Genomic DNA, 21,835 nt, shown 5'->3' with positions numbered 1-21,835 from the left:
ATCACGCCACGGGGTAAAAATGGTCAAAAAGAAGGGCAGGTTCCCATTGTAATGCCGAATTGCCCATTCTAAACATTCGAATCAGTAACCGGATATACTTTACCTAATCTTGCTTCTCTCTCCAACTTCCAAGTTCCTGGCGCAGCACAATGAATCATGCAGCACGTCCAATCACCGGACCTTCGGCAGTGACCTCAGCTTTCTCCGCATTCTCCGGTTTCCCCCCCTTCTTCTACTCACCAGGTACCGTCCTCGATGTCGAATTACCAACCCTCTTAGACAGCAACTTTCTTTTCAGTAAGAGTACATCGCATCTTCCAAATTGTCCCCTCGGCTGTATAATGAAACTAGCAGCAAAGCTTCCCCTTCGTATCCTGACCCACAACATCCGTTATGCAACCTCATCCCCCTTCAAGGGTGAGCGACCCTGGGCAGAACGGAGGCAGCTGCTCCTAAACGAGCTACAGTATAACACCCGCCATCAGAACGCCTTCATCTGTCTACAGGAGGTCCTACACAACCAACTGGTGGACATACATACCGGGCTGAACTCCTCGCACTCCGACTCCGCCAGCCAAACGTGGGAGTACATCGGAGTTGGCAGAGACGACGGCTTTGAAGCAGGCGAGTATTCTCCGATCTTCTACCAACCGACCGTCTGGGAGCTGCGAGACTGGGAGACGGTCTGGCTATCCGAGACTCCCTCCGTTCCTTCGAAGAGTTGGGATGCGGCCTCGACGCGCATCGTGACGGTGGGCGTCTTCACGCACCGCGCGAGCCGCCGCACCGTGCTGGCCTTGAACACGCATCTCGACGACCAGGGGTCCCGATCCCGGTATGAAGCAGCCCATATCATCCTGGGCAAGGTCGAGGAGTACCGGACGAGGAGCGCGCCGTTCGGGGGACGCAGCATCTCGGGCGTGTTCCTCGCGGGCGACTTCAACAGCCAGGAGGACCAGGAAGCCTATACCGTGCTGACGGCGCCGGAATCGCCCCTGGCCGATGCCGCCAAGTTGGTGGCACCCACGGAGCATTACGGCCACTATGTGACATGGACCGGGTTTGGCTATGAAGGACAGCCTCCCACCCGCATTGACTACATTCTGCTGGAATCCACGGCCGACAAGGTTTGCAGCCACGGTCGCCAGCCGTGGACGGTCGAGGGGTATGCCGTCCTCGAGAACCGGTTCGAGGATGGCATTTTTAACTCGGACCACCGGGCGGTGGTGGTCGATGTGCTGCTGGGCGAGTAGAAGATCGAGAAGAGATCCATGATTCTGGCTGGAGTTGTTCTCCTTCTACGCAATTATTTGGAAATAACCGGACGAGTAACGGTGGAAAAGCCAGGTCTGTCCATACGGTAAAACACGGTATGCTTGGCAGGTAGTTTGGTATGGAGTCGAAAGAGCCGATCCACTGTTGGAGATAATATCGCGCTAGCGGAAGGCCGGCTTACCGCTTAGAGGAAGGTGTAATGTCACATGATGGCCTGAATGGGTATAGTGCGCGGGAGCGCGCTGGTTACCGTACAGTACGAGCGACGGTATTACCAAGTCGATACAATAACAAGTGTAAGAAAGGTTGGGATCGGACCAGAAGATGAGGAGCATGAAGATGAGTCTGAATAGCTTCAAGAAGGCCCTTGAAGGGTTCTTTAGGCCCTGGAAAGTCAGTCAAACCTCTCACGGTGCGGCTGGCTCTTCCCATTTTGTCCCCTGAACGACTCTTGCTTCACCCCCGGGAGCCCGGCCAGAGGACAGAGACTTGTAACGGCGGTTTCTCTTTGGTTTTCCGCTGCTGTCTGTCTGTCTGTCTGTCTGTCTCTCTCTCTCTCTCTCTCTCTCTCTCGCCTCTCTCGCCTCTTCCTCTTCTCTCTTCCCTCTCTCTCTTTCTTCTCTTTTCTCTCCTCTCTTTCCCGCATCCAAATCGCGTCTTTATCTGATGGACTCGGCCTTTTCCCGACCCCCCCACACTGGTTTCTCTTGAGCGATTGGTCCGTGACGAATAGTCATCGATCTATTGACGACTTGAATATCAAACGAAGTGTGAAATAATCAAATAAGAAGCAAGCTTCGCTCCGCTGAACCGAAGCTACCGACAGCAGCAACCTTACGGGAGTGGGCGTCAGCTGATTAGCCTCCCCGTCCGTCTTTCTCTCTCAGACAGACAGACAGAACAGTCCGACAAGACAAGACAAGAAGACCAGACCAGACCCAGACCCGGCACGCAGACCCATCCACTCCTGTCTGTCCTTCCCATCCATCGGCCATTTGAGTCCAGCTCCGACTCGTCTGCTTGGTATCACCGTCTTCCATTCAATCCCATTCTCTTGCTTGTGGCTTTCTTGGTTAGTTGTATCTTTACCTTGATTCTCCCGCGTGCCATCCGTGCTACCCTCTGCTACCTACCTTCCTTCCTTCCCCTCTGCCCATCCTACTCTACCTATTCTTTCCCTTGGCCCTTCTGCTGGCAGGTATGTCACTCCTTCCCAGCTGGTCATCCACCTCTCCACCTCGCTCCATCAGCTTCGCGCAGATCTTCCCCCCATAGCTTTTTTTCGCGATGCTGAACCGCATTGGACCATGATACGGAGAGCGACTCACCGGTGGCGGTGTTGCGACACGCCCTTTCGCTGGGGTTTCACCCACAATGTCTCGTGCCTCAATTTTGGTGCGCCGTCGCGTCTTCATTATTGCGATGGCTGCGGATTACCAAAGACCAGTTGACTGACTTGGCTGTGCTCAACCCAGAGTCTTCCTAAGGATGCTATCGTAACAGACTCGTGTCCTCATTCGCCTATATCTTCGAGTTGAACGTGTCGCTTGCGGATCATCGAGCCGTCTGCGCGAGCGGTATCTCTCCAGTCTTGCCTAACGATCTTGATTTCACCACCTATCTTCTTCGATGATGCCGTCTCCCAATACCTCGCAAACAGGACATTTTCCCTCCGATTCGCAATTTGACGACGGCTCCGGCTTGTCTAACATAAGCCGGGACTACCATACCATGGTCGCCTCGGATTCGTCGACGGGCCAAGGTGGAAGCGGAGCTGATGCTATCGCGGAGGGTAAACAAAATGCGAAAGCCGTCCTTGCAGCTTCGGGCGTTTCGCTTGCATCCAACGAATCAGGCCACGATACGTCCAATGGCAATCCGTCACCCAATTCCCAGCCAAACACCGCCAATGGATCAGCATCTAGCCGGAAACGATCGCGAGACGGCTCCGTCATACAAGCCTCGCCCTCTATGGAAAGCTTGCCAGTGCGCGTGCGCGAGACTCCAGCGGATAAAATCCTTCTCGAAGACTACGTCAACCGCGAATTTCGTCATTCCGCCTTGACAGCTTGGCAGAACCCCAGTCACGAACTTCTACAGCAGAAACGCGCTGAGCGGGATTACTTTCTGGCGGTCCGGCGCGAGAATCACCTTAATCCCGCAGCATTATACGGCGTAGGGTATGAAGGGTTCGGAAATGCTCGCACAGATCTGCGGAATCAGCATCCCCAGCTGCTCTACCCAGCAAACCGTCGTCGTCCCGGGAACAGACGGACACGAGAGCTCCGGGTTTCTCGCAAAGATCTGAAAACGCAGAGCGAACAACTGGAAGACTTGGTGCCTATTCGACTGGATATTGACTGGGAGAAGATTAAAATTCGAGACACTTTCACGTGGAATCTCCATGACCGTGTGGTCTCGCCAGAGCTGTTTGCTGAGAAGCTCGTAGAAGACTTGGGTCTTCCTATGGAAACGTGCGCTCCGCTAGTGCGCATGGTTTCGCAGAGTATACAGGAACAACTTTGCGACTACTACCCTCAGATCTTCATGGAAGAAGATCCTCTAGACCCTCATCTTCCTTACAGTGCCTATAAGAATGATGAGATGCGCATTCTTGTCAAACTCAATATTACAATCGGACAGCATACATTAATCGATCAGTTTGAATGGGACATTAATGACCCTTCAAACTCCCCGGAAGACTTTGCAGCACGAATGACAGACGATTTGTCCCTTTCCGGTGAATTCACAACCGCCATTGCACATTCGATTCGGGAACAATCACAGCTCTTCATCAAATCACTCTATATCCTCTCCCATCCATTCGACGGACGCCCGATTGACGATCCCGACTTGAAGACCGCCTTCCTCCCCTCCCCTCTTCCTTCCTCCTTCAGACCTTTCCAGGCGGCAAAGGAGTTCACGCCATATTTGTACGAGCTGAATGAAGCTGAGCTTGAACGGACAGAAGTGTCGATCTCGCGAGACCAGCGCCGACAGAAACGGTCCGTCAATCGTCGCGGTGGGCCGGCGCTGCCTGATCTCAAGGACCGCCAACGTACTATCCGCACTTTGATTGTCTCGACAGTCATACCAAATTGTGCGGCTTCTATGGATGAGAGCAATGTGTTCAAGCGGTCTGGCTCGAGTCGCACTCGACGTGCTGTTGTTGGCATGCGCGACGGAGCGGACGAGTCAGAGGAATCGGACAGTGACGAGTCCTCAATTGCAGCATCTCCGGCGATTGGACCTCACTTGGCCCAGGGTACGGCGCGCACGCGAGGCATGAGAGGAGCCGCTACCGCAGCACATGCCGCGCTACGGGCGAGTCTGGGTCAATCCGCCACACCCGAGCCTCACAACGAAGCGAGAGCCGCATCACGCAGGCGTGAATACCGGGAAGAGAGTGTGGAGGAGCCGGAGAAGTTGATTGTGAAGCTGAAAATCTCGAAGGAGAAGTTCAAACAATACCTTACGCACGGAATACAATCGATAGCAAGCCTCGCGAGTTCCACTCCCGTCGCTCCACCGACACCTCAGCAAAACACTCCTCAAGTTCAAACTCCGACCCTGAATTCCATGGCTCCTCTTCAGTCTCAACCTGACGTTCGCGTGCCCGTCGCTCCTCCCTCGGCGACACGGCCAATGCCAGTTCCACAAATTGGGGCCGTACATGCTCCCCACCCCCCTCAGCCGGGAGTCTCCGGGGTGAGTAATCAACGATTTACATAAGTCCTCCTCAAAATCTCAGACCCGGGCCGCAAAATCTGACCGAGGATGAAAAGCCCTCAGACAACCACAGACTAACATAGTTTGACTTAGCCTCCGCCTCCAAGTTGGCTTACCGCGGCACTAATGCAGTTGAACCGCTCCAATCCCAATGACTCCTTCGAAGGCGTGATGCGTTACTCGGCCGTTGACGTGGAAACGATGCAGCCAGTACTTGAACCCCACAACCTCCCTAGCCACCGGCTGAAATATCAATACCTTCCTCGCATTCGCTGCCACGACTGTCCGGGCAAACTCTACACCCCTGGTCCTGGCATGACGGTCGAAAACTTCGAAGTCCACCTTAGCAATCGCCAACATCAGAAGCGTGTGGAAGAGCGAGTTGCGGCGGCGGCGACGGCGGCGGCAGGTGGTACAGCTGGAACGGCTGTGGGGGGAGGAGGTGGTCTCGCGCCTCAGTGAATAATGACTTGAATGATGGAAGGATGCATGCGCACTCTGCGTGAGTGCGATTCTTCCTTTCCTGTATCTGTACACATTTCCCTTGTTCCATTTTATCCCTCTCATCTACATCAAACAACCTCCATCTCTTGAGTGCAAGCCATACACCGCCCACACTACCGATTACCGACAACAAGTCATCAAACCCCCAATGACTTGATGTACATGATTTTCTAGCGATTGTTCATTTTTCTTTTGGTGGAAAGAAAATGGGGTCCTTTTTTCATTTACTTTTTTCTTTTGACTACAACTACTATTACAACTCCTACAAGGTTCTCCTCGGAATGTTTGATACTGGATCCGGACGTGATAAATCTTAGTATTGAGTCATTCGACTTGTACACTACCCTCTTGACTCGGCGATGGGTAATTCTTGACGTACCGCGCATGCGTGCTGTATTTAGTTTAGACGCAGGGATGGCTCGTCCGTAGCAGGGCGTGTAGGCTGGGTATTTCCTAGCTAAGTAAGAACCTTGAAATCAATCGTGATAGCCTACTTGAGACTGTAAGTAGGTTTTCAGTTGACTATACCGAATTCGATGCTGAATGTCTGGTCTGTCTCTGACTCAACGACAAGCCGGTGTCCCTCAGGTCCCCTCCATTAATCACATGTAGGTAGGTAGGTAGGTAGGTAGGTAGCTCTTTACAATAAATCTACATTCATGGACTTATACCTCCACAAGCGATCACTCAGTCCAGACCATTATACCTCCATCCTACTCATGTCCAAAAGCAATCAAACGACCGCTATTACCAACATCCATACCTACGTCCACAAGCAATTAAATAGCCTCCTATACCCACATCCCTGAATATGCCCACAAGCAATCAAACTAAACCTGACCATTACGCACCCTTCGAGTTTTGAATCGTTCTTCAACCCACTAATTAAATCCTAAACACCTCCCTTTGCCCCCACCCCCTCCCCCCCATTGGTTCCATTCCCGTTTCTCAACACTCGAACCGGATATCTCCGCCGTACGCTCTCAGCAAAGAAGACAGATACCTTGAACTGCATTCATGCCATACTCAGCAAAGGTAAATACAAATACGGGAGATTCGCAGTAGATACACTAGCAGCCACATTACAGAAGATTTCAACGCAGGGGTGTCACTCGTTTCGAAGAATGGAGGCAAGTATTGTAGAGTGATGGATGGATAGAATGATAGACAGGTAGTAAGGAAGGATGGATGGCACGGGTGGATGGATGAATAGATACACACACACACACACAGACAGACAGACAAGAGACATACACGACAGTCGAATGGAAAACGACGCCTAATCCTCTGGACAATGGGAAGAACACTTGAGATAAATAAAAAAGATGGGAACACCATTCAAGGGAAGTTGAAGATAGAAAAAGAAATCGATATGGTATGGTAAATAATCTCACGGAACGCTTTGCTTTCTCACTATACATTTGTTCTGGTGAAGTAGACAACACACACACGCACAGCTTCTCGCCTCATACATAATATAGAGATGGATGGATGGATTGATGGATGGATGGATAAGATAGATAAGATAGATGAAACATAAACCCGGCTGGGGTTCGCTTCCGCAAGCATCATCCGCGATGGGTGAATGCGTCCTGCTTGCTTTTTGTGACTCTCTCAGTGGGGGGAGGAGTTTGGTAGTAGCTACATGGTTGGTTTGGGGTTCATCATCATCATCAACGTCATCATCTGCGAGAAGATCGTCGGGTCGCTAGACTTGCACTGCCTTTGCCGCGGGGCGCTGCTCGGCCACTGGCTGCTTTCTTGGGGGGAGAGATGGGCGGCGGCGATGATAATGGGGAGCTTAGCTCTGAGAGGTCGTCGTCATCAAGGTCCTCGTCTAATGGCTGGTTCGCTTCCTTGCCCGACGGATTGGGCTTGTGGTTCTCCTTGGTGGCATCGTCATCCTCGCTGTCCGCGGCCGCCTCGGCTGGCTCGTCGTTCTCGGACTCCTGTTCCTGTTCCTCCTCGTCCTCCTCGTCCTCTTCTTCCTCTTCTTCTTGTTCTTGATTCTGATCCCAATCGTCCATCTCCATATCATCCTCATCACTGTCTCGATCGGCGTAACTAACCCTCCTAGACGCTCCGCGGCTGCTCCGTCGCCGAGCAGCAGCCGAGGTAGCCCCAACACCACCAGCGCCTCCGTCAGAGGTCCATCCATCCTCATCCTTCTTCTTCCTCTTCGGCGGCGCCTTGGATGTTCCAGCCGAGCCGGACGATTTGCGCGGAGGCCGGGCCGGCTTTTCCTGCTTCTCTTTCTTTGCCTTCTTGGCGGAACCAGTAACGCCACCCGCCTCGTTCGATTCAGGCTTTCTCTTCTTTGCAGCCCCCTGAGACCCGCTCTTGGTCTTCATGACGGACCGTACGACGCGGTCCAGCAGATCTTCGCCATCCTCGGGGAAGAAGTTCTTGTCGGCCACCTCCTGCGCTTCGCGATGGCTGCCCATCGGCGCGAAGATGGAGCTGGGCACGCCCATCTTGCCAGGGTAGGTCTGGAGAATGCTGGCGCCGCCGCTTGCGCCACCGAATCTGCGTTGTTGAGCGTAGATGTCGGCAAACCGACGAATGGTCGCTTGGGCGAGGTCGGAAAGCGTATGAAGGCGGGTACTGATCTCATCAGATTTGGTGATGCCGTCACGTGTTTGCTTGACCCGCTGGGCGATGTGGAAGATCAGCGAAAGGTTGTGTTCATTGGCCACTGCTTGAAGGTAGAACAAGATGTAGCGTGCAAAGTCGGTCAATTCCTCAATCCCGGTGGAATCGTCCATATCCGCTGGCGGATAGTCGGGATGGTACGCGAGAAGAGAGAGAAGGCGCGAGAATATAGACTCCATGACTGTTTGCTGGTCGCTTCGTTTACCGTTCATCTGCTGGGAAAAGTATGCTGCACGAGAGCGCAGCCAGGTGAGAGTGCTCTCCTTCAGGCTAGCGTGTGGCTCAAACGCAAGCAAGAAGGGGACTGTGTACCAACGGTAGCTCAAATGGGTTTGTTGTACAAGCTTCTTCTTGAGCTGACTGATGAAGCCACTCCGGACCTCTAGGACAGGGTCTTGTGCGACGAGGGCAATCGAGTTGAACTCCTTTGGCGTCAGCAATTGGTCGCAGATACCGTGCGTCGCACACAACTTCAGCATTGACCTAGCTGCGAGGAGACGCAGTCTCGGTTTCTGAGTTGCCGGTGTGTCTTTCTTCTTCGAAAGCTCCCCATCATTCATTATAAGTTTGTTCAAGGTATCATAAACAGGCTCTGCATGGGCACGGAAGTCGTCCGCGTCGTCAGAAACGACCTTAGCTCTGAGGCGGTTAACGATGATTTTGAGAGCCCATTCTTTCGCCACAGTCTCGTCATCCACGGCATCTGACCACGAATATTCAGCGTTTGGTTGTGGCGAGCGATTCGAGAGTAGAACCTGATTGACAGAGATCGAGATGATCGCTTCACGCTCATCATCTGCCTCCTTAGACGCCAACAGATTTAGCTGGGACAGGGTGGCCAGCTTGGTGAGGAAACGATCAGATCCGTAAGTCCATCCTGAGACACACTTGTGGATCAGATCCTTGGCGTACATCTCCTTCTTATCGGCGACAGCCATGAGGATGGAAACGGCATGTTTGGCGGCCTTGGGCGATGGGCTGTGAAGCGCATAGTTGACCAGGGCCTGGAAGAATTTCCGCTCCTTAGGAAGCTTGGAAGGCAGCTTCTTTGCGAACCCGGAGCATGCTTTGAGAATCTCTTCCGTACCAGCGCTATCCTTGGTGGTGGCGCTCGGCGCCTGTGATTCAAGGTCTTTGCACATCTCTTGAACTTGTGCCTCTAGGACCTCAGGGTTGCGGGAGGAAATCTCTCGCAACATCTCGTGGGCAGGATTTGCCAGTCCGTTCTCGTCTGTCCTCGAAAGGCTCATGACAGCCGGAATGTGACTCCGGTTGAACACAAGCGAACTGCTGCGATACAATAGAGGTGTAAGGGTCTCAAGTAGCGGGGTATTGTTGGCACTCTGTATCCTCCTCGCGAGCTCTCTGATGGCCTTGACAACCGTCCGATAATCGCTGACGGCGGCCATAGCGAAGCGAATAAGCTGGTAGCCACGTCGATCATGCACCTTCGCGAACTTCCATAGATCTGCAGATGTCCTCGATGGATCGGGGAACGTTTTAGATAGTGTGTCGATGACTTTACTCAACTGAGCTTGTATCCGGTCTTGATCCTTCTCCATGACACCACCCTGCATCGAGAGAATGAGTAATGTCAAACATAAATCCTGTTAATCGGGTGTGACTCACGTTGTAATCCTCGCAGGCCTGCAAATAGATGGTCATTGCAGTTCTCATCGATATTTGCCGGGCCTGCATAGCGAAGAAGACCTTCTTGGCCTTGTCATCCATACCCCTCAAAAGGGTCAGAATACGACGAGTGCGGACCTTGTCTACATCAACCTCCGAGTCGCCCTCCGATGCCTGGGATCCCTTCTGCTTCTGCGACTGAGTAGAGCTGCTGCGGGTCAACTTGGCCTTGACAGGAGGATAGTTGAGCGGGATGAGGATCTCGAACAGGACACGGTCAATTAAGACGTGAATATCCTGGTCATTTGTATAGAAGGCATCGAATATTTTCGATGGTCCATCCTTGAGCAGGGGAGCGACGACCTCATCGTCCCGTTCGATCTCACCGGCCGCGACAGCCCAGATCCGCGCCAGGGTCTTCATTGCATGCTCCCGCACCAGCGGTTTGCGATCTTTGACTCGTTCAGCAAGAACAAAAAGCACCGAGTCTGGAGTCGAGAAGCCCCCGCTAACTCCGAGTTTGTTCACAACATAAGGCAGACCGAAATTGCTGATTGCATCCACGGCAGCGACACGCACTTTATCGTCAGCATCACGGAGCATGTTCGCCACATGCTTGATAAGACTCTGCTCCTCGTTCTCACTCAATCCAGAGCCACCTGCGGACGTTAACAGGATTCGACCGACAACAGTCACCCAGGCAGCTCGGACCGAAGCCGACTTATCCAGACGTCGGCTGAGGAAGCTCTCGTAGGTAGAACCGTGTGTTTGCGAGAAGGGCTTTGGTGAGAATGGCGTCAGAAGAACACTGGGCTGCGGAACGGTCTGAGCATATTCAGCCAGGGTCACCGGTGGATAGGCTGCAGGATCCATTGGCGGAGGCGAGGGTGGACCAGCAACCCCGATTCCGGCCGTCAAATCACCAATCGTCTGTGTAGCCAGCAAGCGCAGGGATAGAGACTCTGCGGACAGTTCGGCCTCCAATTGGGGGACCACATTTTGCAATACCTCCGGGCATGCTTTCCACAGTTCTCGGATGAGGCGATGTGCTTTGCTCAGCTCTTTGATATCCTCTCCTTCTTCGTCCGAGTCATCGAGATTTGGCCGTCGGTGGCCACCCTTGGAAGATCCATTTGCGCCCTCCGCAGGAGCTGAAGCGTCAATGATGACATTGTTGAAATACTGGCTGATATGGCTAGTCATTCTCTCGGGACATGCTTGGCAAATAGCTTTTGCCATATTGTAGGCGGGAGGGTAGTCCTTGAGGAGGAGCGTACCCTGCTTGGCATCAATCGGTGTATCGCCTTTCCTTCCTCTCTTGTAAGGCAGCTCCATGGCGCGGGGATCGATGCGCAGGAACTGTGCCACGATGACGTCCACCACATCGGCCGCCAGGACGGGCGTTTCGTCGATGACCGTCACCAGGAGGCGCGTCATATCAAACTCAACATTTTTGGCGACTTCCTCCCCCGTGGAGTTCTGCGCGGACCCAGAGACGATGTCAAAGCAGCTTGTGAATAGCGGTATGATCAGGTTGTCTGGGTGGTCTAGATCTGTCATGAGCACAATACTCTTCACCTCCGCGAGAGAATTCAGGACGTAGATATGCTGAGCATTGTAAGGGTTTGATGGGTCCCCTAATGCGGGAATGATGGATTTGACTATAGAGGTAAAGATGTCCTAAATCATCGCGAAGACGTTAGCATCGCCATCAGCGGAGACTCCCCGGGTTCCATTCATCCATCAGACAAGAGGAGCCCAATTGGAGCAGAAGCTAAGTAGCCCTGGCCGAAGAGAATGCGGCAAATTCAGCGCACCTTGAGTTGATCTGCCGTGAAAGGCGCGTCGGGAGCACAGAGGCGCAAGACGTCGACGATGCAACAGGTCGTCCAAGCCCGTACACCTTTATCCTTATGCGCCAGCAGATGAGCAGTGGCGAGCTCCTGCGACACTTTCTTAAGCGAATCATTATCGATCTCCTCCTGCTCGAGTTTGCGAAGCTCCTGCGCCAGAGTCTGCAGCCGCTGAAGTAGGTCGGCCACGGGAATGGCGGACCGTCCTACGCGCCAGGAGAGCGGCTCGTTGAACTTGAGGCGGCGCAGGCCACCGGAGATATCTTCATGGTCCACGACCTCCGTCGCGACGGAGGGACCTTGACGAGTGCGCGCGGGCATCGTGGACGAAGCGCGGGGAAGCCGATGAGGGTAAGGTTCAACACACCATGCGCTGCGCGGACGGACGAGGGGAATACGATCTGATTTTATCGAATGGGGAGGAATTCGGCCTCCGTTACGTTGAATAGAAGGAGAAGAGAAAGAATAAGAGGAGTAAGGAAGGAGGTGAAGATGGGGTGGGGAGGAGGGGAGGAGGGGACAGGATCAATTCGGAGTTGAAGAGGAAGCTTAGGTTGTGGTCCGCAGTAGCAGTTTAGCAGCACAGCAGCAGCAGCAGCAGCAGCAGCAGTAGCAGCAACAGCAACAGCAACAGCAAAAGACAGACCGCGACGGATTGACGGGCGGTTTTCGGCCTTCCCCGACCGCCTTTGACCGCCTTTATGGGCGGGACGCGTCGCGCGACACTCACTTGCCTCTTTCGGTGCTCTCTGTAGTTCGGGTCTACGGAGTACAGTCACTTCATAAACTCCTAGCCAGGATTGGGGATTGACGCTCAATGCAGTCATGACAGTTACAGTCCCTCAGATCATCATTCTACAATAAGGAGACAATCATCCTCTCTAGAATCAGCCACTGCAACGCTGTGTCTGACTAAGCAATCCCTGACAATCTCTTGAAACAAGCCCGCCTCACCCCCTGCACGACGTGGCCAGACTTACTACGGATTAGGTTCCTGATACACAATAGATGTCGTGCAGCCCATCTCGACCGGACCTAGAAGAGAAATCGGGGACGATGTCTGACTGACCACTCTCTAACCGGTTCTGTGTTCAACACCGCACTACCGTCCCACCAACGGCCGTTCAGACTCTACAGCCAAATGATTCAGTCACTGAAGATAGATTGTATCACATTCAGCCAGTATATATGCAGATGGAAAGGCAAACGCTATTTAGTATCTATCGAGATGCCGCTATGCTATGCACATGTCACATATACCGTTCAATAAACATTACCCATTTTTATCGTATGCCCGCCAAGAGAACGCCAGATCAGTGAGTGAAATTCAATGCAAGTTTTTCTTCAAGAACGAGGGAAAGCGGAGAAAGGTGAAGAGTTAAACGTTCACAGATGACGATAGCGAAGGTTCACAGCTTGGGACTGAACTTGCTCATGGCCCGCAGCTTCTTGCCAAAGAAGAAGAACAGGACCGGGATGGGGATCATGGCCAAGGTGATAAAGCCGAGCAAGCTGGAAGCCCAGTCCACGCCCAACTTGTTATACATCTGCGTGGCGAACAAGGGGAATGCACCACCCAGACTGCTGCGGATGAGGGTGTTGGCGGCAATAGCCGAGTTGGCAAACATCAAGTACACATCAATGATATAGTTGAGACCCTGCATGAAGATGACCAGGATGCCCATGCCGATGGGAATACCGGCGAAGACCTGGGCGACCCACGAGGTGCTGGGATGCGAGCTCCAGCCGAACCAGAACAGACCCACGGGCAAGAGAACAGAAGCGATCATCATCGGAGGCAGTCGTTCTTCCGGAGTGACGCGTCCATGCTTGGCCAGCTTGCGGGCGAATCGCGTCTTAGTCTGCCACACGATCAAGGCAACACCACAGACAACTCCGATCATAATTCCAATGAAAGGCAGTCCAGCAATACCTCCGTTCGTCCAGCCGCGCACCTGCTCGAAGGACACAGGGTAGGCTTCGAAGAAGAGATACAGGATACCATAGACCAAAGCCAGGTAAAGGGTGATCGCGAGGAGAATCGGCTCAAGGAAAAGCATGAGGACGGGCCGCAGAAGGTATTTGGTGGCAATGTCTTTCATAGTCGGGCGGCTCTTGTCCAGCAGGGCGTACAGTTCGGTGTTGCCGGTCTCTTTGCGGAGGCGAGCGGCTCTGCGTTGCAGGAGAACGGGAGCATAAGTTTCGGGGACGATGATGAAGGCCAAAAGACCAAAGGACGCCGAGGCAATCAATGTGATCCAAGCGGTCCATCGCCAACCAAGGCTGGAATCGGTAAGAAAACCGCCAACAATCGGACCTGAGACACAAGAGTTAGTCTACTGGCACGACTCAACTGTTACCCAGGGAAACACTTACCAAGCACAGGTCCAACAAAGGTAGCCGAAGAGAACAATGCGATAGCAATCGCACGGTCAACGGGATCCCAAAAATCAGCCATAGCACCACCGACGACGGCCAAGGGGGAGCAACCAAAGACTCCGATCAGGAAGCGACAGACTAGAACTGTTTCGACGTTCTTGGCCACCGCGACAGGGATCTGGAAGATAGCGAAGATAAGATAGCCGGAGAACAGAGGAATGCGACGTCCATAGAGCTCGGAGAGAGGAGACCACATCAGAGGGCCGACTGCGAAGCCGAAGACCACGAGACTCGTTCCCAAAATCATGACTTCGGTCGAGACATTGAACTCTTTGGCCGTTACCAGGGTTGCCGTCGAGAAGACACTGCTAGCGAAGGTAATCCACATCGTCATGAAAGCCATGGACATGGTGATGATCCACTTCCTCAAGTATGCCATGTTTTGAGGATTCTCCGGGTCGTCAGGCCCATCCCAGTCGACAAGGTTGGGGTCCCTCTCCTTCTCCTCGGCTTTCTCCAGCTGGTCTTCGGGTACGTTGGCGTCCGTGTCTGATCCATCCCGTTCCAAATCCTTGTCGAACGAATGATCGATCTCCTTCTCGTTGTCCCCGGTCGCAGCGATAGATTGAGACCTCAGGGTGGAATCCGATGATTGGAGAGCCGTCTCTTTGTGAGGCTCGGTGTTCGAAGCCCACTCCGGGGCATTGCTACTATGAGGGGCGCTCATGTTGTGTGACTGAGGCTCGCGTAGGAGCAGCAAATGGGGATCTGTGAACCTATCCCAAAACTCAGGGGTACCAGGGGGCAGTGGAACCAATGATACAGATAATACAACCGTGGGGAGATACGAAGAAAGAACTTATAGTATCTAAGTCCCCGGGAGAGTGGCGATGATATCAGAGATGAAGAAAGAAGAGGGGGCACCAACGACCCTTGCCACGGGCTTTAGCCATTGTTATATACAAGAGACAACCTTGATTTAAGCAAGTGGGCCACTTTTACCCGCCAGCAGTGAGGAAGAAAAAAAAACCCTGATAGCATGGGCCTATAGAAGGTATGAATCATGGCGAGCAAGCATTAGTAAAGTGATCGGGGTTAAGGCACAGGTGGAAACGCGAGACGGACTCCACCCACTTGATTTGTCGTGGATACTGGATATCGAGCTTGTTAAATCCGCTCCCCGGTCCATGCTAGTTAGTTTCTGTTTCGAAATCCATCAATTCATTGCCTGTCATGAATCAACTGCCAGTGAGGTCATGTTCTCTTCCTGCAGGCGTCAGTCCGTCAGTCAGCAACCTAAAGTATCCGTGATACCCGAAGATAATGCAACGGATAAGGTGCATAAACCCTCCCCCCTCCTTGTAGTCAACTAAGGATGTAATGATGATGAATCATGAAAGGCACCGGGGCAAGCCCGGTCGCCTGACTCGTGGGAAGTGTAGTGTCTGGCTTACCAAAGGTTTGCTCGCTCGCGCTTTCGGCATTTCCGACAGCCGACACCTGATTAGGAAAAGGGACCCGCTAGGCTGTCCTTCCGACAGAGCTTTTTCTTTTTTTCTGTTTCTTTTCCTCATTCGAACTTGTTCGAGAGGCTTCGCGAGGTGCTTGATTCTCTCGTCTGCCCCGCTTGTGCTGCTCGGGTGCGTGGGCGATGAGTCGATGACTAAAACTGAACGGAAATCTCGACAGAGTCTGTGATTAACATCTGTCAAACACCTTCACGCCGCTCTATCACATATTACAACGGATGCATGCAGCTGGAGACAGGCAGACATTGCCGATAACCGACCTCGGATCGCCTCCTCATCTCTCCCTCGATACCTAGATTCCTCATCAGTACTAAGCATCAACATAAGCCTGCCTAGAGTCCACAGACTAGACTAGACTAAGGACGGAGTACTCACTCCAGGCTCATATAGATTGTAGACTAAAGAAGTCAGTCCCACAATCTCAAATCCCGGCCTAACTCCGGCTCCTGGGTAAAGGCTAGCCCAAGGCTCCAAGCCCCAACTCAGCGCGCGTGGTCTCCGAATTCCCCGATAGCCTACTCACCCCTTTCAGTTACCCGAGCATGGCTTACCTCCGGTTCTAATCAAGTTCAGCCAAAGTCCTGTAGATGCTCTGGCTCAGGATGTGAAACTGCTGTGGAGCCATGGATGAGAAAGGGGCATCTATGCGTCTAGACTCGCGAGCCGAGGAGCGAAAGTCAAGCCACATCTTTTCCTCCCTGATGCAAACACAAATAAAGGAGGTTCAAGGAGCGCTACTGCATTTGAAAGATAAAGCAAACCGAGGGAAATAAAAGGGAGCACCAAACACTTCACACAAGTACCTCAATACCAAGGGACATTTGAAGCAGCTAAGCATTTAAACTGTCCTGCCCCTCGAGATTAGAGATCCCTCGCTCTACGGCCCTAGGTATCTCTTGCTGAGCAGAGCACTGGAGTAGCATGGCAGGGCAGACTCAACCACCCCACACCAAGCACTTTAGTAATGCTAAGCTCGGCAGAACTATCAATGACAGCAAACATTACGGAACCTTCCACCCATCAATCACACCGCAACCTGAGGCACACGGCGCTTAGACCCACACCCGTGACACCCAGAGATCCATTAGTCATCGGGGAGAACAGCCGACCAATGCAAACAACTAAAACTAAAACGCACGGAGCACGGAAAACAGCCGACCAATAACTAGTCCCCTTTCGACAATTTGTAGGACACATGACATCCATGCCAGATCCCCCTTCAGCCTACTGAGTATCCATCTGATCTAGAGGATCAATTCAACAATAACCGGACGGAAGCCTGAAGCGCGGCCATCGGTCTTTTGGCTGGTCGCATCAAGACCGAGGCTTCATTCCCCCGCTGATCGGAAAGGGTTCCAGTTCAGAGGCGTGTGCTCCGTACACATAGCCGATCTGCATGCTGGCCTTGGTTTTTCGGAAAGCCCGTGCAGGCGCCCGCTGGTGATCGACATGCCTACTCAGTACCTATCTACGCACAACGGCTGTGGATTCTGGATTAGTCTACCTGGTAGGAGCGGGTGCCAGGCCGCAGGGCAGGGAGATCAATGGATGAGTCTCAAACACAACCTCCGGTGAATCAAAGGTGAGTTGTTTCGTGCTTTGAGTCGATCATCACATCACCGCCGATCGATCACTGGATATGAGCAGATTCAAGGTCCTACTGAGTACATGTAAAACAAAATGCCTAATATGCAGGTGGGGCTGCCCACCTGGCATCATAGCAATCAGCCAGGATGCGGAAAATATTTGAATCAACTCGAGGCTATATAATCGCTGCAAACTAGTATGCCATTATAAAAGTGACCCAGACAAGCCTAACACCGGCCACAAGAAATAGACGGGATGCCCAAAGGATGATTACGTACAGATCCCCGCCCACGAATACAGTAGTGCCTTTGCAACAAACGCCGGGATGGCTTGTCCTCCAAATTCCCTGGAATTGCTACAATACGCCGGTGTATGCATATTCGCTCGCTATATAGATCTCAAGAACTGGCTTCAACAACATGGCCATTGGCAGCGTCTTTGCGCTGCCTCAACGTATCTATGGCTTTGCCCACCTCATCTTTGGCCACTCCTTCCAGCGAAAGTCTGGCATCGGCCTCGAGGGTCTCAACGTCACCCACTCGTTCGTATAGCATCCGAGATATATTTCGGTTGATATCTGTATACTCATCCTTGGAAACAAGCTTTGAGCGGTAGTAGGGTTTCAGTTCGGTCCCCACAAGCTTCTGGACAGCCGACTTGACAGAGGATGACGGACCAGAGCGAGTGGGCGAGGTATGGAGCGATCGAAGGGCTGCCGATCGAGCTGCAGCCCGCGGAATCCGGCGGTTCAAGCGAGGGGTGGGCCGTGGTGACCGATCTTCATGACGGTCTTTACTCGAAGCACTCGGAGACACGTCCGGTGAGAAAGGTGGGGAGGATAATTCTGAAGGCGACCCGAGCTGCAAGGGAGATATCGGCCTACTTCTGGCATGGGGTGGTGGTGTCGCAGAGGACATTCGAGGGGATGAGTGATTAGAAGGTGAAGGCGAGATAGAAGGTGAGGATAGACCGGGAGTATAGTGATCAGTCGGGGCGATGGAGGATTGAGCTGAGGGACCATGCGAGTTAACGCCGTTGGGATTCGAGGACGACTCCACCTCTTTCAACAGCGATTGTAGGAAGCTCGGTTCATTAGGGGGATCAGCATTGATCCGAGCAGTGGCCTGTGCACTTGCAGCCCGTGATGACTCCCCGTTCTGTGTAGCGAGAGCAGCCAAGTCCTCGGCTCTGCGGGTCCGGGGACGTTTGAGCTTGCGTGCAGGCTCGCTGGGCTCTGGGGACGGGGACATCGTAGGCTCTTTGCGTTTTCTTGCTGCACTAGGGTCGTTCTCAATTTCTCGAGCCCGCTCAAATGCATTCCAGGCTCTCATTTCTTCAAGCGATTCGGGCTCCGGGGTGGGCTCGCGGGGTACGCGCGGCCGCGATGGCCACGAGGCCTCGATATCGAGCAAGGCCGCAGTATCCCGAAAACGGTTGCTGCCACCCTGTCGTTCAGCAACTTCAAAACGACGCTGCCATGCGCGGAACTCACGCTGATTGGCCTCTTCCCGTCGTTGCTGCTGACGAGCACGCTCCAAAGCCCTATCATCATCGAAGGGGAAATCTAGGTCAATGTTCAGGTGATCCCAAACAGACTGCCACACTTGCGCCCAGTGGAGAGAGTTTATTTGATTTCTGCTCTGTAACCTCCGCTGCTGTGCTCTGGTGCGGCGGTTTCGTCGGTCCTGCGGGCGGGAAACCCGGTCACTCGCCTCAGGGGAGCGTCCGAGAAGGCGTTGGTTTTCACACCGTGCACAGTACCAGGGCCCACTAGGCACATCATCGAGGCCAACACAGTATGTATGTGAGGGTACATCACAGCCATCGCAGAGAAGAAGAAGCTCTTCATTGTCCTGGTCACCGCAGACTGGACAAGGCTGGAAATCGATGAAGTCGTCATCGATGTACTCGATAACCATCGAAGGATCAACATCGGCAACTTGGGTTCGGTCCTCGACAGCATAAGACGAAATCACGGGACCTATGTTTCCAAACAGACAATCTATCAGTCAAGGCCAGACTTTATTTGAGATGAGGAAAGGAATCCATAAGCGTCAATGGAGATTTGGGGCATGGTGATAAGGACTTACCGCCGGGGCGATCACTGAGTTCGACTACATTGAAACTCCGCCGGCAGATCGGACAGCTGTTGGCCCGTTCCACCCATGGTTTGAGACAGTTGTTATGCAGAATGTGACCACAAGGCAGCAACTGGGCGATTTGACCAGGATCCTCATTGCTGTCGACATTATCTACCTTGAGGGCAATGTCCGCCGACTCGCTCTCTGCCTCGAAGTCAAGTCTTGGCGCGGCCTCGGCGGCGACGGCAAGAGGATCGCTGGCGCTTTCGCCAAGGTCTCCTAAGCACACAATACAAGTGTCGGACATTAACAGAAGGGGAGATTTCAGAATTGTCTGCAGAAACGCTGAGAGAAGGCATGAAGAGCAAATAGAGAAAAGAAATAGGAAAGGTGTGAGATGTAGAAGGAGAAGGGGGGGGAAGAGGGAGAGGTCAAGGTCGAGTGATGTGGGGAGAAAGCAACCGGCCTTTTGAAGGTGGACCGCCAATCCGATCTAACGCAAAGCAGGCTGGAGCCCAACGTGACCATAGCCTTCAGGGCCAATCATTGCCCCCAAAAAGCGGCAAAGCGACCTTAGTCAGGCGTTGGGATGATGGCAAGCCAGGAAATGCCCTGGCCCTTGCAGCACCAGCAGGAAGCACCAGGAAGCACCAGCAGGACCAAACCACCAGCAAGCAGGAAGCAGTCACGGTAAGCACAGCAGTTCAGACTGAATCACCTACTGCACCTTTTCCCCCTTCCCCTCTTTCCATGATTCTTTTCGGGACATGGATTCTATCCATCGGTCGGAGTGTAGACCGCCCCTGCCTTCCCCTCAGGGAGACTAAAGATAGTAGTAACCTTATCGCACCAGATTAGCAGCATAGTGAAAGTAGCATTCCTGGCGTTCAGAGGTTTCAACGGTGGTTGTAAAACAGACTACGCTCGACTATAGGCTTTATCCATAAGGTGCGACTACTGGCACTGACGGTGTCCAGCTTAGTGATCAGGCAAAGAGATCATGACCACCCACATAACCCTCCGCAATGTAGTGTGCCTCTGCATACTGACATTTGTCGAGGTCGTTGGCACGGAAGTATGGTCGTTGCCATCGAGATATCCAAAACTTAGGTTTCTCCCTCACATACGGGCCGCAAATTCCCCGTCAAGGCATGATCACGAGTTGTCGACCCCAAAAAATGAGAGTAGGCAGGCGTCATACGAGAAACCAGGCAGACTGGTAAATGCGAAGAGTGTGACTCGAGAAAGACTAAAGTTGGAATGGACCTGGTATCACCGTTTGCATTTAAGTCTAGGGGAAATCATAAACCGAGGAGGAAGTCGGTGCTAACAACATCGGATCACGACGTTTCGAAACGAGAAGTGCGCTCATAGCAGTTTTTCCAGATCTTAAGTTGGCATTTTTTTTATTTCAAACGTAAAGAAAAGGAAATCCCATCATCACATTTAAACCTCCGCGATTTCTCTGAGACGGCGGATGGTGGAGCGGGTGGCAGCGGCGGCGGGGGTACTGTGTTACAGAGTCCATCGATCAGCAAATCGTGTCACGTCTTCGAGCCTGAAGAGGTCCAGTCCGGCCGATCCAGGCAGCCAAGTCGACAGAAAGGCAAAGACTTACGAGACGGTGTAGGCACCACCGGCAACGGTCTTCTTGCAGCCCTTGCACTCCCAGATACCAACAGCCTGGCGCTTGACGGTGTTCTTTCCGCAGAAGGTGCAGATGTAACGGGCGTGCTGGGACACTTCCATCTTCTTCACCTGCTTACGCAGGGAGGCACCGTATCTGTGATCATACAATCGTCAATATTCGCTCGTTCCATTTCGAGAGACATCGTTGTGTAGTTGCTCAAAGGTCATCGCTCGGGTGGTTGATCGCGATCGAGGTTGGTGGAATTTTTCTGATGCTTCGGAGTGGGAGGGCGCGACTGCCTACCTGGTACCATATTTACCGGTGATGCCGACCTCTGCGATATTCAGTCAGTAATTTATTCGGAGGCTGAAATTCGCGTTCATCTGGCGCAGAGATTCGAGGGTATACACATACTCTTAGTGCGCTTCGTCATCTTGGCTGGATCCGGCTGTTGAGGTCGAAGATGGATACAGTGCGGTAAGTCGAAATCGAGACGTGAGTCTTTCTAGTCGGAGTGGTTGTGGGCGGGCTCGCTTAGGGCTGCACCTAGCGTCACGTGAGCCGCATCATACTTTGGCTTCCATCAGGCTCGAACAGACTGAAGTTGGGAGGAGACTAAGCAACGAGAATCGCAGATTATACTGGCTATCATAATAAAAAAGCTTTCACTTCTATTATATCCTTTTTGGCGCTTTTTTCTGTCTAATCGTCGCCGCACTGTGCGAGGCATATTCAGAAGCCATGATGACATAATATATCCACAGCATTCGATTATGTAATACGGACCAGCATAACTGTCATTGCTGACGCTTGGCGCACTGGCACTATGCATGCATGCTGTTGTCGTAAGAACGTAGATGTTACCTGAAAATCCCGCATAAGCTTTATTGAATTCGATGATCCACACGACATAACCTCTATAGAGCCATGTTCAATCTCACAGTGCTCAGTGTTTAGTGTGTATCACATGCCCGGATTCAGTTAAAC

At 52.7% G+C, this 21,835-nt stretch overlaps 7 protein-coding genes across 7 annotated transcripts; 2 read left to right on the top strand and 5 right to left on the bottom strand.

The window, feature by feature from the left end:
* Positions 1-84: 84 nt before the first annotated feature.
* BO97DRAFT_403881 (endonuclease/exonuclease/phosphatase family protein) lies at positions 85-1,358 on the top strand. Its single transcript, XM_025694836.1, has one exon. The coding sequence runs from the start codon at positions 150-152 to the stop codon at positions 1,251-1,253; it is 1,104 nt and encodes a 367-aa protein (XP_025553988.1). The 5' UTR covers positions 85-149; the 3' UTR covers positions 1,254-1,358.
* A 1,549-nt stretch (positions 1,359-2,907) lies between these two features.
* On the top strand, positions 2,908-5,466 carry BO97DRAFT_339958 (SWI/SNF chromatin-remodeling complex subunit SNF5; the record flags this gene model as incomplete). The annotated part of the gene is made up of 2 exons (XM_025691573.1): positions 2,908-4,983; positions 5,098-5,466. 2 exons carry the CDS (start codon positions 2,908-2,910, stop codon positions 5,464-5,466), a joined length of 2,445 nt encoding a protein of 814 aa, XP_025553987.1.
* A 1,036-nt stretch (positions 5,467-6,502) lies between these two features.
* Positions 6,503-7,059, bottom strand: BO97DRAFT_257936 (uncharacterized protein). The gene has a single exon (XM_025690883.1). It carries the CDS (start codon positions 6,927-6,929, stop codon positions 6,603-6,605), a length of 327 nt encoding a protein of 108 aa, XP_025553986.1. The 5' UTR covers positions 6,930-7,059; the 3' UTR covers positions 6,503-6,602.
* Positions 7,060-7,190: 131 nt separating this feature from the next.
* On the bottom strand, positions 7,191-11,963 carry BO97DRAFT_339711 (sister chromatid cohesion factor PDS5; the record flags this gene model as incomplete). The annotated part of the gene is made up of 3 exons (XM_025691565.1): positions 7,191-9,731; positions 9,790-11,469; positions 11,607-11,963. 3 exons carry the CDS (start codon positions 11,961-11,963, stop codon positions 7,191-7,193), a joined length of 4,578 nt encoding a protein of 1,525 aa, XP_025553985.1.
* Positions 11,964-12,810: 847 nt separating this feature from the next.
* Positions 12,811-15,195, bottom strand: BO97DRAFT_385783 (MFS transporter). The gene is made up of 2 exons (XM_025693497.1): positions 14,019-15,195; positions 12,811-13,959 (listed from the first exon to the last, which is right to left on the bottom strand). Exons 1-2 carry the CDS (start codon positions 14,746-14,748, stop codon positions 13,052-13,054), a joined length of 1,638 nt encoding a protein of 545 aa, XP_025553984.1. The 5' UTR covers positions 14,749-15,195; the 3' UTR covers positions 12,811-13,051.
* A 2,082-nt stretch (positions 15,196-17,277) lies between these two features.
* BO97DRAFT_468790 (putative PHD and RING finger domain protein) lies at positions 17,278-19,635 on the bottom strand. Its single transcript, XM_025699776.1, has 2 exons — positions 19,228-19,635; positions 17,278-19,118 (listed from the first exon to the last, which is right to left on the bottom strand). Exons 1-2 carry the CDS (start codon positions 19,523-19,525, stop codon positions 17,536-17,538), a joined length of 1,881 nt encoding a protein of 626 aa, XP_025553983.1. The 5' UTR covers positions 19,526-19,635; the 3' UTR covers positions 17,278-17,535.
* Positions 19,636-20,480: 845 nt separating this feature from the next.
* BO97DRAFT_403876 (60S ribosomal protein eL43) lies at positions 20,481-21,333 on the bottom strand. The gene is made up of 4 exons (XM_025694835.1): positions 21,263-21,333; positions 21,152-21,182; positions 20,837-21,001; positions 20,481-20,728 (listed from the first exon to the last, which is right to left on the bottom strand). The coding sequence occupies exons 1-4, from the start codon at positions 21,279-21,281 to the stop codon at positions 20,665-20,667; spliced, it is 279 nt and encodes a 92-aa protein (XP_025553982.1). The 5' UTR covers positions 21,282-21,333; the 3' UTR covers positions 20,481-20,664.
* Positions 21,334-21,835: the final 502 nt, after the last annotated feature.

This window comes from Aspergillus homomorphus (assembly GCF_003184865.1).
Source record: "Aspergillus homomorphus CBS 101889 unplaced genomic scaffold BO97scaffold_7, whole genome shotgun sequence".
In the NCBI taxonomy this organism is placed as follows: Eukaryota; Fungi; Ascomycota; class Eurotiomycetes; order Eurotiales; family Aspergillaceae; genus Aspergillus; species Aspergillus homomorphus.
Note: the sequence above shows the minus strand (reverse complement) of the source record. Positions and strands in the feature narration are given on the sequence as shown.